Here is a 16,548-nt window from a genome sequence, read left to right on the forward strand (position 1 = left end):
TATGACACAAGAACACTGAATTCTGAATCAAAGAATCTGAATTCAAATATCAGCTCTGCTTACTTATTTCCTGTGTAATCTTAGGCAAATAATTTCCCATCTCTGGGCCTCAGTTTCCTCATAAATAAAGGACTTAGACTAGGTCACCTCTTAGATCCCTTCCACTGTCAAATTCTAAGATCCTAAGTTATAAAATGTGAAAAGTGTTCATTCCTGTTGTCCTCAAAAAAGGAGTGAGGAGGAGAAAAGAATTCAAAGAACAAACTCTGTAGTCAGAGAATGTCCTCTGCGGGCTTAATAAAAACCAAGCACTTCCAGAAATATTGTTGATGATCTTAAAGGAATAACAACAGCTCACATTTATGGAGAGCCTTACCAAGGAGTGTCTTCACCCCAGCTGTGTGAAGAAGTAAGCACAAATATTATTATTCCCTATTTTCGCAGAGGAAGAAGCTAAGGTTTAGAAGGGTCATGGCTTTGGTTCATGGTCACAAAGCCAAAATTCAAACCCAAACCTCAACTTCAACCTCACTAGACCACAGCTGCCTGTCTTTAATCATTTCTTCTGAGTTCAACTGTAGTTACTCTCCGAGGATCTCTTAGATCTGATTCAGGTGCTATACTTGTCAGGCATGACTTATGTGCTAAAGGACCCAGTAAAATCCAGTTTTTAAGAATCTAAATGTGTTTCTAATCTATAAGTACAAAACAAAGCAAAATGAAAGACTTTACAAATAAACAGGAAGAACTGCATTGTCATTTAGTTCATATGACCAAAAGTCAAGGGCAACTGATGATCCCACTGCCATTGGATTTTAAAAGACATGGTATATTTAGGACATAATGTTTGGAGACACCTTCTGAAAAATTATCCTATTTTTTTCAATCAGCAAAAATTGCCTTTTCCTCTTTTTTCCGTCCCACCATCCCCACCCCACAACTGATAACAAAGAAAACAAGATTCTGTTATAAACATGTATAGACATCCAAACAAAACAAATTTCTTCATTGCCCATATTTCAAAACATACACACACGTATATACATGCAAATGTATATATATACATACATGTACACACGTTTGTATATGTGTGCATTATTCTACACTCTAAGTCCTTCGCTTTCTTGTCTGGGGGAAGGCAGTATGTTTTATCACTAGTCCTCTTGAATCTTGGTTGGCCATTCTACTGACTGGAATCCTTAATTAACCGCAGATAATGATGGGGTTCAATGGTGACACATGTATCATCTTCCTATATATGAATATCCTTGTTTAATCCCTTATAATTGTTTATTTATGCTTACCTTTTTATGCTTCTCTAACTCCTGGGTTTGCACTTTCAAGTTTCTATGCAGCTCTGGTCTTTTAATAGGGAATGCTTCAAAGTCCTTTATTTCATTAAAGATCCATTTTCTCCCCTCCCCCCAAACCCTTAGTAGCATTATACTCAGTTTTACTGGATAAGTTATTCTTGGCTGTAAGCTTATATCGTCTGCCTTCTGTAATTATATTCTGATCTCTCCACTCCTTTTATGTAGATGGCTATTGAATCATGTGCGATCCTGACTATGGTTCCTCAATACTTGAATTCTTTCTTCTCAGCTGTTAGCACTATTTTTCCTTTGGCCTGGAAGCTCTGGATTTTGAGAATCGTGCTCCTGGAAAGTTTTACTTTTGAGGTTTCTTTCAGAAGGTGACCAATGGATTCTTTCTATTTCTACTTTGTCCTCTGGTTCTAAGAGATCTAGAGGGGTTTCTTTGACGATTCTTAAATATGATGTCTAAGCTCTTTTTTTGGTTACAACATTCAAATAGGTCAAACAATGCTTAAATTCTTTCTTCTCAATCTGTTTTCCAGATCAGTAATTTTTGCTATGAAGCACATTATATTTTCTTCTACTTTTTTCCCCATTCTTCAAACTTTGTTTTAATATTTCTTGTTATCTCATGGAGTCATTGGCTTCTATTTATTTCATACTAATTTCCAAGGAGTTTGCTGCTTGGACAAGTTTTGTACCCCTTGTACCAAGATGTTGATTCCCTTTCCAATTCTTTCTTCCATAGCTCATATTTATTTTCCATTTTTTTCCTTTAGAGCTCTTACATTGATAAAAACATTTTAACTCTTTTAAAAAAAACAACCTCTTGCTTCATCTCTTCCAGGAATTCTAGCTGAATCTGTGCCCCAACTATGTTTTACTTTGAGAATTTGCTTATAGAGGTTGTGGAGTCATTTTCTTCTTCTTAGTTTGTATCTTGAGAATCACTCTCATCATAATAGCTTTTTCATGATGGGATTCTTTTTTTTTGGCGGGGACGGAGGTTTGGCAATGGGGTTAAGTGACTTGCCCAGGGTCACACAGCTAGTAAGTGTCAAGTGTCTGAGGCTGGATTTGAACTCAGGTCCTCCTGACTCCAGGGCTGTTACTCTATCCACTGTGCCACCTACCTGTCCCCGATGGGATTCTTTTTGTATGCTTATTCTTCTAGTCTACTTCCTGACTTTGGACTTGATGCTAAGGCTAAGTGCTGCCCATTTCTGGAGGGAAGGTCTGGACTGATCACTGTTGCTGCTTTCTTGGGGTACTGAGTTTTGTGTTACCTCAGGATCCCATCCTATGGCTGGGGACCTGCAAGCATTCAGTGGTATCCAGGTTAAAGTCTGATAATTGCCCCATGATCTATGCTCTGCAAGTTTCCAACCTGGGTTTGGGTCTGAGTAATAGTAGACTGCTGCTGGGCTCAGCCCCTATCAGGGATGCCCTCTGGTTCAGACCAACAGAACTGGAGGACACCTTTGGTCTGGGATTCCTGCCTGGGTTATTCTTGCAAAAGTTCCAGATTGTGCTAGAAATGGGAACTGAAATCCTGCTTTGCTCCTGGGATATGAGCCATACCAACACTGCTTACTTCTGAACTCATTCTTCATTCTGAATATCCACCTGGGGGCCTGTGGCAGATCCTTACCATGGAATAATACCCCTGAGGCCTTTTTGTAACATGGCTTTCAACTTTTCTTCCTTCTTGCCTAATTCATTCAAATTCCTACATAATCCACAACATGTGAACTATATTGATTTAAAAAAAAATCTACCAAATGGTAGATGTCAAATAGACTCCTTCTAAGTGGTCATCCAATTCAAAGAACACAGGATTTAGAGCTGAAAGGGACCTCAGATTTTATCCAACCCCCTTCATTTCAAAGATGAAGAAACTGAGGCTTAGAATAACTAAGTGACTTGACTGATCATGGTGCCATGGCTGGTAAGCATCAGAGTTGAAACCTGAACTCAGATCTTGAGACTCTAAATCCAAGATTTTTTCTACTAAAACATTCTGAAATACACAAATAAAAGAATGGAGAAATTTGTCTCATTGTGAACAAACCTGGTGCCTCAGAAGTTCACAAAGAAACTTAAGAAAAAAAGACTGATGCAAAAACTTCTGATAGAGATAATTCAGAAAATAAGACAGATTAGACAAAATTCCCCGTGGCAGGGAAAAAGTGTGTGTGTGTGTGTGTGTGTGTGTGTGTGTGTGTGTGTGTGTGTGTGTGTGTGTTTTAAGTTTTGGTTTCAGAATTTCCAGAAATTTTTTCATCTCTATTATTACAAGAGTGTGGTTTACCCTACTTATGCAAATGACACTTAAGTCTCTTACAGCTAAGTGATTTATCTGTGGTCTCTGATGGGATCAAAATTATGACTCCACCCTGGATAGCTTCCCTCATCTGCCTCAGCTCCTACTCATGTGCTGATACAAAACGAGGCTACAGTTTAACTAAATGACAAATCTGCAGCCTAAAATGGAGCCAAAACTATAGCTCCACTTTGGATCATTTCTCCCATCTGCCTAGGTTTGTGCTTCTGTGTAGCTGAACAAAGCTTGAAGAAGTTACAAAAACTGATGATTGAGTTCACAAAAATTTTTTATCTAATTTCAACTGGGCTCTCCTTGAAGCAGAGAGATACTTTTATTGACTTGTTCTTAACTGATTCTTCTCACTGAAAGCCTCCTTTGCATGCCCTTCCCTGACTCTCTCAGCTGAGGACCTAGACATAAACTTCACCAAAAAAAAAAAAATCCAAACAAACAAATAAACCTGAGACTATTTACTATGAATTCCCTCCCTCCTCTCCTACTTGTCTCACATAGCAGACATTATCATTTTCCCTCATTCTGGTCTCTGATGAGGAAGTTGCCCTTCTATACATATCTATGATTATATGCCCTCTGGTCTTTTCCACCAGAGAAGCACCTCCCTCCTCCCTCCATCATCCCTACTCTCTCTAATCTTAATTCTCTGATTATCTACTAGCTTCTTCCTGGAGGCCTATAAACACATCAAAACCTCTGTCTCCGGAAAACAAACAAAAACTCTCACTAGACCCTATCGATAGCTTTATATACCTTTCTTCCCCTTCTCAGTTAAAATTCTTTTAAAAAGCCATAGACATTCAGTGCTTTACCTTCACCACTAACCCTCCCCTAGCCTCTCTGCAATATGGCTTTGAACCTCATCACTGAAATGAAGTTTCATTGTCCAAAGTCACCAGTGATCTCTTACTTGCTGAATCTAATGGTCTTTTCTCAATCTTCATCCTTCTCAACCTTAGCTGACGTAGTTGATAATCTCTTTCTGGATAGTCCCTCTTGATTGTCCCCATCTCATTCTTCTTTCCCGGTCTCTTTCCTAGAAAATCTAGTTCATGCCCACTAAATTTGAGTGTCTTCCAAAGGTAGGTCCTGAGTCTTCTTCTCTTCTCTAGCTATATGAAGTTCTTGGATGAACTCACCAGTTCCCATAGGTTCAATTAATATCTCTATACAGATGATTCCCAGATCCCTATATCCACCCCTAGTCTGTCTCCTGACTCCAGTCCTATATCACCAGCTGTCTATTAGACCTTTCAAACTGGATGTTCCCATAGGTCCAAAACAGAATTCATTATCTTTCTACTCAAAATTTCCCCTCTTCCAAACTTTCTTACAATTATAATGGTTAAGGGAATCATCCTCTCAGACAACCCCAGTGTCATCCTCAAATCCTCGCATACCACATACTCAATCAGTTGTTCAATTTTGTCACTTCTTTCTTTACACCATCTCTCACATATCTTCCTCTAAATTTACATATCCACTATCCTCATTTGGGCCTTTGTCACCTGCCATTTGGACAATTACAATAATAGCCTCTTAATTGGTCTCACTGTTTCAGGTCTCATTCCAATCCAACCTTCACATTGCTGTCAAAATGTCTTCCTAAAGCACAGACCTGATCATTGTTCTCCTACTCAATAAACGCCAATAGCCTCCATTACCTCCTGGTTCAAATATCAACTTTGTCCAAAGAGATAAAACAGAAAGGAAAAGGTCTCATAAATACAAACCAGAAATAAATAAAATATAAATACAGCAGCTATTTTTGTGTTGCTGTTTGTCCTTCATTCTTGAAGAGGACCATGACTTAAGGGAGGTGATGCCATGACATGCAAGTGAATTGGATTTAAGTTTTTGTGTTAGCAAAGAATTGGAGCTGAGGCAAATGAGGGAAGCAGTGCAGGGACGAGTCATAATTTTGACCACATCAGAGACCACAGAGAAGTCACTTAGCAGTAAGAAACTTCAGTGTCGTTTGCATAACTAGGGTAAACCACACTGTTCTAATAATACAGATGAAAAATTTTTGAAAATTCTGAAGCCAAAACTTAAAACACACACACACACACACACACACACACACACACACACACTTTTTCCCCACCATGGGGAACTTTATCTAATTTGTCTTATTTTCAGAATTATCTCTGTCAGAAGTTTCAATATGAATATGATGGGATACTATTCATTCTCCAAAGTTCAGTTCTCATCCTTCTTGACCTCTTGGCAGCACTGACATAATATTATGTCATATTTTATTATCTTTCTGGATAATTTCTCTTGATTGACCCCTGTCTGACTTTTCCTTCTCAGTCTCCTTTTCCTAGACCTAAATCTATTGTGCTGTAAGAAATAATAAAACGGATGGTTTCAGAAAAACCTGCAAAGACTGGTATGAACTGATGCCAAGTGAAGTGAGTAGAACCAGGACTAAGTAGAACTAGGAGAACAATTTATAAAATAACAACAATAGTAAAGACAAACAACTTTGAAATACATAACACAATGATTGACCACAGTTCCAGAGTACTCATGAAAGATGTTACCCACCCCCGATAGAGAAGGGCAAATTCAGAGTACATATTGAGGTTTACAGGTTGTTCTTTTTTTAAAAAAATGCTTAATGTGGTCATTTGTTCTGCTTAACTCTACCTATTTGTAGTAAGTTTTGTCTTTTTTACTTTCTCAAGGCAGGAAATAGAGAGGGAGATGGAAGGGGGAGACTTTGGATGTGAAAATATAATAAAATTGAATTTTAAAAAATTATTTCTTTTGACTATGCCCAAAGGGCCAAAAAACTGTGCATATTCTTTGATCCAGCAATATCACTGCTAGGTTTGTATCCCAACGGGATTTTTTAAAAAAGAATCAATTTTTACAAAAAATATTTATAGCAGCTCTTTTTGTGATGACTAAGAATTGGAAATTGAGGGGATGTTCATCAATTGGGGAATGGCTGAACAAGTTGTAGTATATGAATGTAATAAAATATTATTGTGCTATAAGAAATGACAAGTAGAATGATTTCAGAAAAACCTGGAGAGACTTACATGAATTGATACAAAGTGAAGTGAGCAGAACCAGGGGAACATTGTACACAGTAACAGCAATATTGTATGACGAACAACTGTGAATGACTTAGCTATTCTCAGCAATACAATGATCCAAGATAACCCCAAAAGACTCATGATGAAAAATGCTATCTGCCTAGGGAGAAAGAACTGATGTCATCTCTCTTTCTCTTTTTTTCTTGAGTTTTCTTGCACAAAATGACTAATATGAAAATGTTTTATTTTTTAAAAAATTTGCTTTTTTTGGCATTTGAAGATCTTCACAACCTGGACCCTTTCTAGTCTTTTAACATTACTATATTTCACACACACTGCATGTTCTATCCATTCTGACCTATTTACTGTTCCTTTCACACTATGCTTCATTCATCTTTAATCTCCAGGCTTTTGTACTGACTGTGCCTGGAAAGTTCTCCCCTTCTCACTTCTACCTCTTAAAAATTCTGATTTCCTCCAAGACTCATTTCTAACACCACATTCTTTGGGAAGCCTTTTCTGGTCACCACCTTTCTCCCACCATCCCATCAGCCTCCCACTCTAAAGTTCCTTTTTGTTTCCTCTGTACATATCTTGTGTGCACCTGTTTATGCGCATGTTGTTGTCCCCATTCGACTGTAAGTTCCTTAAGGGAAGGGACCATTTTTACTTTTTTCTTTGGATCCCCAGAGCTTAGCATAGTTTCTGGCACTCAGCAAATGCTTAGTAAATGTTTACTAATAGATTCTCCCCAAGGTCTTTGGATTCTGTCCTCAGATGTACACAAAAAGTTCTATTCCACTGTCTCATTGTGGTGTGGAGATGATGCTGAGTTTCCAAAGACTATGCCAAAAGAACACAGGCTCTGGCAGGTTATACCATGCAAGAATGTGAGTATACAGTCCCAGTGACTGACTGAGTCTGAACCACAAAATTTGGACTCTTATTAACTTCACAGTCCCCAGTGTGTGGAATGAGAAAGTAAAAATGGCACCAAAGAAAACAAAAATTGGAAGAAAATCAAGATCAGACTGCCTATAAATAGAGGAAGTCCATTGTTGGTGACAACATAATTCTGAGGTCACTTAAATGGTCAATTCTCAAGATTTTAGAAAGATGAGAAGACAGCAAATTATTTTTAAAATCACAGATGTTATTACTATAAAAAAGGCAATGGTCAGAATACCAGTAACTATTAACTCATATGCCCACTTTCTTATTTCTAAAAGATTTTGGGGAGATTAATTTATACATATATTGAAGGTATCCTTGATTTGAATATGAGAAGGGAAAAGGCAGGTTTTCATAGCCAGGTCTTGATGAGTGTAAATAATGAATCCCATAAAGTGGTCTCATATATTTGAATTGGCACCATTGGAAGTTATAATTATGTCTGTTAACTATAAGAAAGTATTTGATAACAGGCAGTGATAAAGGACAGAAGTGGAAAAGATCTTAGATATTATCTAATCCAATTTAATTTCTGGTAAAGAAAATGAAAGGCAAGGTCTTCCGTGAAATGCCCGAGAACACACTGCTAGGAAACGGCAGAGCTGGAATTCAAATTCAGGTCCTCTGACTCTAAACTTGGTGTTTTTCCCATTCTCTACTAGGCCGCCCTGATTCTGTAAGTTAAGATGCAGCCTTAAATGTTCTCCTCTAATAAAATATCTCCTATTCCTATGTTCAGATTGTATAATATCCTTCATATATACAACAGCAGAAATAAAGTTGATGCTCTTGTGATTTTTTAAAATATCATACAAGGGATAAAGCAAGGAGATATATTCTCAAAGTTGTTAGCCACTCTCATGAGGATGACCTTGATATGACATTGATGCTCCTGTGATATCTGTTATCATGCAAGACATAAAAAAGGGAAATATAAGCTGTTAGTCACTGTCATGGATGATGTCCAGCACATCATCAAAATGAAAAGCAGGCTCTGTTTAGATGGTGAGGTTCTCCAGATCCTTCTATTTGTGGATAACAATGATTTGATTGCATCAAGCCCCAGGACAACACAGAGCCTCCTAAAATTATAACCATAATCATTTAAGAGTTTGCCCTAATATTCTATACAGGGAAAGCTAAGTGGATAACGAATACTTGTTGTCCAGCATTTGACAATTTGATTGCAAGCCTATGGAGCTGGTCCATCAGTAGTTATATCTTAGACTGACATAGCAGATGAACTGCAAGTGGGGCCCAGGATTGTACGAGAGGAGAAGGGAAGACAAAATTGCCAGTGAGAAATTGTGTAATGTTTTTAACCCTCTCAAGTTCCTTCCTTGCTGCAAAACCCATCTTTTTAACACTGGTCTTCTTCCAGTGATACTGTATGACTGAAAATCATGGAAGTATCACAATCTCCAAGCAATCAAAAAAAAAAAAGCAATGGAGAGCTGCATGGTGAATGAGAATAGGTTGCAGCATATTAACAATGACAGATTCTGCTCACAAAGCAGAGCAATAGATATTATCAATGAGATATAGGACCAGAAAAGGAGGAGGGTCGAATGTCATAAAGATGAGAGATGACATAGAAGGTCTGAGTGCTGCCTTGGCACCCATAGAAGGTCAAGGGAGCTAGAGGAAGGCCTCTTCAGGAGATTTCTGGGAGAAAAAACAGAGGGAAAGAATGTATTGATGGGCTATAAGCTACAATTTTCTTTTGATGATATCTCAAACAGACCATGAGTAGGGTCTTTAGAATAATAGAACATTAGACCCGGAAGGGAACTATAAAAACATATAGTCCATCCCCCTCAAAGATGGGGAGGCAATCCACCCAGGTTATATAGAATTAATGGTACAGCTGACCCAAATCTCTAAACCCTGTCTAATGATCTTTCTGTTTTGTTACTCATTTTGCTCAATGGACAAGTTGCCATGACAGGAAATTACAAATGAAAAATAAAACAAAAATGAAAACCCACAAGAAATATGAATCCCATGTTTGCCATGTATAAAAAATACACATCTTATTTTGCACCCTGAGTCCATCACTTCTCTTTTAATAGCCCATAACAATTTTTCATATGAAAAAGTGGACATGAAGAAGGGTTACTATTGGTACCTACCTTCCGATAGCAAATACTGTTAATCCCACTGTGATCTTTTGCTTGGTATAATAGTCTTCCAGGATCTTTCTACGGTAAGTCCCCTCCCATATGACCGGAGCAAACCAATTTGTCAATGTCAGAACATCAGGGCGTTGTCTGTTTGGAGGGGAAAGTAAATAGATCAAACTTTCTTTTACTAAAACAGTAGCCACTGTTAGCAAAGCTAGTTACTGTGCTTATGTGAATCCATGGAGTAGAAAGAGTATTGGACTTGGAATCAGGAGATCTGGGTCCAAAACTCAGATTACACTTAGTATCACATTGACCCTGGGTATGTCACTCCAGCTCTCTGAATTTGTTTCCTTATTTGGAAAATGAGGATATTAGACTTCTAAGTCTCCTTCCAGCTAACAGATCATTAAATTTGATTCGGGGTTCTACTCCCTGAGGCCCAACTGCAAAGAAATCTTATAGATTAGGATCTTAGATTGCTGGGGGAATAGCTCATAGGGCAGAGGTTTAGGCAACAGAGGAAGTTACTGGTGGCACTGTATTACTCTCTCTTTTCTCTCTGCCCACTCTCTTTTTACCTTCTCCCTTATCTATGACTCAGGTCAGGCCTGCCATTGGAAAACATCAGCTTTACTTTGTTTTGGTGCCTTCCAAGCTATATGGTGGTTAAAGAAAGGGATTAATACCTACATTTTACCTAGGCACAGATTCCCATGAATCCTTCAGTTTAACAGGAATGTAAGAGGTAGGGCTGAGTATGCCAACTTCTGGGATCATAAGATCATTGATTTAGAGCTGGAATGGATTGTAGAGGATGTCTAGTTCACACCCATCCATTTTAAAGAAGAGGAAAGTGAGGCCCAGAAAGTGACTTGTCCAAGGTCAACAGGGAGTAAATAGAATCAGTAGGAATCAAACCCAGGTTTTCTGAATCCAAATCCATTATTCTTTCTACCACTCCATGACACCATGCACCTAATCTTCACCAAGTCATAGTATCATAGAGTCTTAGAAGAAAATCTGAAGGTCATTGAGGCTGAGACCACAGAAAGAGCCCTGGAGTAGAATTCAAGAGACCTGAAGTCTGGGTTTTAAAACTGTTATTGTTACACACAGAGACACTAAATCTAAGGGTTGCACAAGAACTCATAAGACAGAGTCCTAAATTGAGCACAAGCAAGAATCACCACTACAGGGTCAGCTGGGTGGTACAGTGGATAGAGCTCCAGCCTTGGAGTCAGGAGGACCTGAGTTCAAACCTGAGCTCAAACACATGATATTCACTAGCTGTGTGGCCCTGGACAAGTCACTTAACCCCAATTGCCTCGCCAAAAGAAAAAATCACCACGCCAGTGTCTCTTGACAAAGTGGTCATTCAGATTCCACTTGAAGGCTTCTTCAAGGGCTTCCAGCAAGGGCAGTTATAAGACCTGGAATAAGCCCATTCCCTGCTTTGGGTATCTATAAGTAAGTGGGTTGAACTAGTTAAACACTCAAATCCCATCCGGTACTGACATTCCATGACTGCCCACTCAACTTAGGAATTGTCAGCTGTCTTTCAAGCACTGAGCTCATAATTGGAATTTGGGTTTCTAACTCAGAGCTCATGCTTAGAAACAAAGAGTTGTTCCCTTCCCCTCCATCTGGAATCTTCCCCAGGCTACTGACAGCTGGCCACAGAACACCTTTGACCTGACACTAAGCCATGTCAAGTATTAACTTTCCAGGGAGTAGAGGTTTATCTCTTACTTGGGATTAAACCAATCTGAGAGCTGGGGTTCTTCGATATGATAATCCCGGCTCCTGAGTGTAAACAGAGAGAAAAAGACAATGAGTCTGGAAACAGTGGATATAACTCAAAATGATTAAGTACATGTTAGATCAAAGACTTGTTAGACAGAGGTAAAGAAAATCAGCTTATGTAGGTGTTCTGCCCCTGAGCTCCATTCTGGAGATTTATCTTTGAATAAAAGGCTTAGGATACACCTACTGTGTCCCTCCATCCTTTCTTTCTTTTTCTCTCTTTCCTTTCTCTCTTCTTTTGATCAAAATTTTTCCTCACTGTAGGTGAGGGAAGTCCCTATGACAAGGCAAATCATCAACCATTTTGCAACTTAATTTCTTAGAGTTGACTGGACCATTGAGAGTGTAGAGTGCTTCACCAGTCACCCAACCAGAAGCAATCACCGGAACCCACCAAAGTGATCCTGTCTTTGAAAGCAACACTATTATCAGGCTGCCTGTTTCAAAGCACCCATTAAATGAGGTGATCAGTATGGTTAAAATGCTTATTGACTGGTGCTGTCATGTTCTCCCAACTGAGCACTCCAGTGATTCTCTGAACTGCATAGTCCTTCGTAAGACTAAATCCCTAGAATCAGAGTTGGAAATTGACCTCAGACACTGCTCAATCCAGACTTCCATTCAAAGAAGGAATCTCCTACAGAATATGCATGACAGATGGCCATCTATGTTCTCCCTGAGCATATCCAGTGACAGGGAGCTCACTCCCTTCAGGGGCAGCTCATTGGGTTGTCGGCCATTCCAAGTAATAGCAAGCCCCTTCTCTGAATGACAGGAAATCTGTTTCCTTGTAACTTCCACACACTGGAGTGAGTTGAAGCCACAGTGTTGGCTGTTCCTACAAGGGGTTGATGACACACATTCTGAAATAGTAGTGGACTGATGAAAGCTGATGTGTCATAATTTCCTGTTGTAATATTCCCAGCCATGTTTTGACAGGCAAGGAAAAGAGGACTATTCAAAAAGTCAACTGATGACCATTTAAGTGTGTGGGATCTGGGAATCATAAGCTCATGTAACAAAACACCTCACCTATCACAGACGTCCTCACCTATTGTTAAACCAGTTGGACAGCCACCATCTCTTCTGAACATTGGTATTGCTATTGATATTCTCTTCAGACCTGTAGGAAGAGAAGAGATTATTAACTTGGAAAGTCACCCAGCATCAAAAAGCATTAACTAAGCATCTATTACGGACCAAGCACAGTGCTAAGTGCTAAGTACTGGAGACACAGTGATTAAAAACAAAACCTTCCTTGCCCACAAAGATCTTTCACTCTACTGAATGAAAATTAGCAGATTATAAGTAAGTAAATACAGTAAACAAACTATATACAAAGTAAATCAGGAAGGGGAAAGGCCTAACAAGTTGTAGTGAGGGTGGGGAAAGGCCTTGTGGGAAGGGAAGCAATGTTGACCAAAGGGGAGTTTCCAATAAATGAAAAAACAAAAACTGACCAGCACAGAGATTCTTCAAATAAGTGCATACCATGAAGGGGCAATAAAGTAAGGACTGGGATTGAACACTGGATTTGAACCCTAGCTCTATTACTTACTAGCAGTACGACCTTAGGCAAGCCACTTCATTTTTCTGGACCTCAGTTTCCTCAAATGTAAAATGAAGTTAGACTTGGAAGGATCTTCCTTGACAGCTCTAAATGTCCTGATCCTAAGTGTCTTAGTCACAAGAGAGGAAGGTTCAGATTTTTAGCCAACTAAGTAAAATGATACCAGTTTGAGAAAGTCGGATTTTAAATCACAAGCTCTTTGGATTTACAAGTATGAGGAGCCTCTTACATCAAATCCTGTCTTGGAATTAACTAGCTGTGTTACCATGAGTAAATCTCAACCTTTCTGAGCCTGCAGTTTCCTCATGAGTAAAATGTGAATAGTATTACTTAAAGAATACCTACTTTATGATTTTTATATGTATCCAATAAGACGGAGTACATCAAGCACAAAATCTATGTCAGTTACTTCTATTTCAACCCCTTTATTTAAAGATAAGTAAACTGAGGCTGATGGAGGTAAAATAATTTGCCCAAAGGCTCAACATTGGTCTCAGAGAATAGATAGTGAAATACATTTTCATCCTCTTAGTAAAGGGTAGAGTACCACAGGTGCAGAACATAGCATACATTGTCAGACCAAGTAAGGCTGATCAGCTAACTTTGCTTAACTCTTTTAATTTGCTACAAGAAGAGTTCAGTGGTGGGGATGTTATCAGGAAATGACAGAGGTGCAAAAAATGAGGCTTCAATAAAAGAAACTCAAAAGCATTGACTAAAAAATAAATGACTTGCCCAAGGTCACAACGTAGCACAACTAGGATTTGAACCCAGATCTTCTTTTCCACAATGCCATCAATTTAACCAGAACTGAACTCAGCAGAGTTAACAAGTTAAAAAAAAAAAGGCTCCTCATACTTGTCAGTTATGGTGGGTCTGCCTCTGTTTAGTGTACAGTCCTGTTTGGTCTACATACCAAGAGAATGAGATCCTCCATGAAGCAGGGAGCAAGGATGGGGACAAAATATGGTTTGTACATCAGCTTGCTAAATAAGGATGTGGAGTAACTGACTGGCCTCTCACCTATGGTGAGGAAACCACACTGAGAACCCTATAGCACTGTAGCTCTTACTGACCCAAAGGCCTGGCCCTCTGAGACAGCAGCTATAAGGAAAGAAGAGGTTAAACTCTCCCCAAAATGAAAGATGGTGCCACCATGCCGGACTGGGCATGGGTGACTATGAAAGATTCTAGTTTTGCACTAGAGGGACAGGAAACCTAGGTTTTAGACCCAGTTCTGGACCAAATCATAAGAGCAAGGAATTCAATCAGATCTTTGTCTCAATTCCTTATCTGTGAAACAGAAATAAAAGCTTGCCCTACCTGCTATACACTGTTATACTGAAAAATGTTATACTCGCATACACTCTGTTATACTGAAAAGTGATAATGATAGTGATAGCCCATTTTTCTACAATCTTTCCAGGTTTACAAAGTGTTTTCCTCTCAGCATATATCAGGCAGAGAATGGGAGCATCCTCAAATTCATCCTTCTGGCATTCTGAACTGAGAATGTTTTGAAAAGAAAGAAGAAATCATGGATAGAAAGCTGGGTCTGGAGTAAGGATGACCTGAGTTCAAATCTGACCTCAGAAACTTACTAGCTGTATGATTCTGGGCAAGTCCCTTCACCCTGTGTGCCTCAGTTTCCTCACCTGTAAAATGAGCTGGGGAAGGAAATGGTAAATCACTCTAGTATCTTTGCCAAGAAAATCCCAAATGGGATCATAAAGAGTCGACATGAATGAAATAACTGAACAACAACAAAAAGAACGGGGTTATAATGATTGTGTTCACTCTGCTGGAACCCTAAACCTCCCAGTCTTGGAGAAGGCTCTTTACCCATGTCCTCAATATGAATCAATGGCAGGAATCTCTCTTTTTGCATCAAACGCAGAGTAAGAAAGCAGAAGGTTTTCTGCACTATCGGACGTGGTGTCCCTGTCTTAGTTTTGCTTTAACTGTTTTTGTTACAAGCAAGTTTTCATCGTAGGGATGAAGGCAATTGTAGCCAGAAATGAGTGTGATGTAGAGACAGTATTTTTTTTAAAGTTGGCATTTTTTTTCCTAAAGAAAAAAAAAGATCAGCAGCAATTTAACAATGATGAAATTGTATTTTACTATTCCTATAATACGGGCTGGGACAACACACGATTAAAGGTTTCTGGGTTTCCATTTTAAGTGGGCTCCTAGGAGTTCAGAGCTAGAAGTGGTCCCTTGAGACTGTCTAATTTAAGCTCCTCTTTTTACACGTGAAGAAACTGAGACTCTAAGAGAGGGAAAGAACTTTTTCAAGGTCATAGAGATCATAAGCAGGACAGCCAAGATCAACATAGTTTCCTATGCTGGCAACTCTAACTCTCTTTCTGCTTCAAGATGATTGATGCCACTATTTACATCCAACCTTCTTTCCTCCACCCCCAACCCCACCCCCTTTTCCGATTCTACATTGTTGTAGGTTTGTTTAGACTATGTCCCTCACCTAGGAGAAAGAGAATAATGATATCAGTATGCTCTAAATTTTTTTGAACTCCTATCAGTAGAAAATACATTTTGTTCACAACTCCTCAATATATATGTATTTTATATAAATTATGTACATGCACTACTGTGCTAACATTTTTTTGCAAAATATATACAAAAGTATCATTTTTAAAAAATGGGATAAAGATGTCATAAACAATATTTTAAATGCTATTTCATTTACTAATTTTGCTCTCCTTCAAAATATTATGGTTAAAAGAATTTTTGGTGAGAATAATCTGATTAAATATGCTTCATTGTTTTTTAAAATCTTGATTTAATACTTTTTTTTGATGCCACAATATAATCTGATGTGCTGACAATGAATCAATGAGTGTACTATGGTTACAATCCCTCCAATTTATGGAATCTTCACTGTTCACTCAAGATACCACATGGGATATGTGACCATCTGACTATAGACCAAAAGTAAGAGTACCAGGTTGTTAAATACAAGTAAAGCTGGATTTTTAAACTTTTTCATTTTTCCTAGCATATATAATTTTCTCCCCAAGTATAGGCACATTCATACCCTGCTCTTATCATAACTCTTTAACAATGGGGCCTGATTTGCAGTAATTGGACAATGGGGCCCAAGTATCACCTGGATCTTACTAATGACAAGTGGGGAGCACAGAATGTGTGGGCCAACCTTTCATTTGCTGAAGGAAGTCAGGTTATTAGAATTCTATGCTGGAAGGAATGCTTGATTAGAATACACCCTTTTAATTTATTGTGTCAACTTTGTCCAAAGTAGAGGTACACATGCTTTAGTTACTCTGCTGGGACACTAATTTAGGTGTGCCTGCGACATTTATAAATAGCTTTTCCTGAAGTACTGCTTTTTTCTATGTCTTCTGCTTTAACC

The 16,548-nt window shown here is 38.7% G+C and overlaps 1 protein-coding gene across 5 annotated transcripts in view; it reads right to left on the reverse strand.

Annotated features, from left to right (window-relative positions):
- Nucleotides 1-16,548, reverse strand: part of LOC114047052 (N-acetyllactosaminide alpha-1,3-galactosyltransferase-like) — a 124,490-nt gene that overhangs the window by 27,700 nt on the left and 80,242 nt on the right. For all 5 annotated transcript variants that reach the window (XM_027867733.1, XM_027867732.1, XM_027867734.1 and 2 more), the window contains 3 exons: nucleotides 12,639-12,710; nucleotides 11,534-11,587; nucleotides 9,791-9,928 (listed from right to left, as the gene is read on the reverse strand). In XM_027867733.1, the coding sequence (XP_027723534.1) occupies nucleotides 9,791-9,928; nucleotides 11,534-11,587; nucleotides 12,639-12,710 (264 nt within the window). The remainder of the gene's footprint in view (nucleotides 1-9,790; nucleotides 9,929-11,533; nucleotides 11,588-12,638; nucleotides 12,711-16,548) is intronic.

Source organism: Vombatus ursinus, unplaced genomic scaffold (genome assembly GCF_900497805.2).
Source record: "Vombatus ursinus unplaced genomic scaffold, bare-nosed wombat genome assembly UNPS02014786.1, whole genome shotgun sequence".
Taxonomy (NCBI): domain Eukaryota; kingdom Metazoa; phylum Chordata; class Mammalia; order Diprotodontia; family Vombatidae; genus Vombatus; species Vombatus ursinus.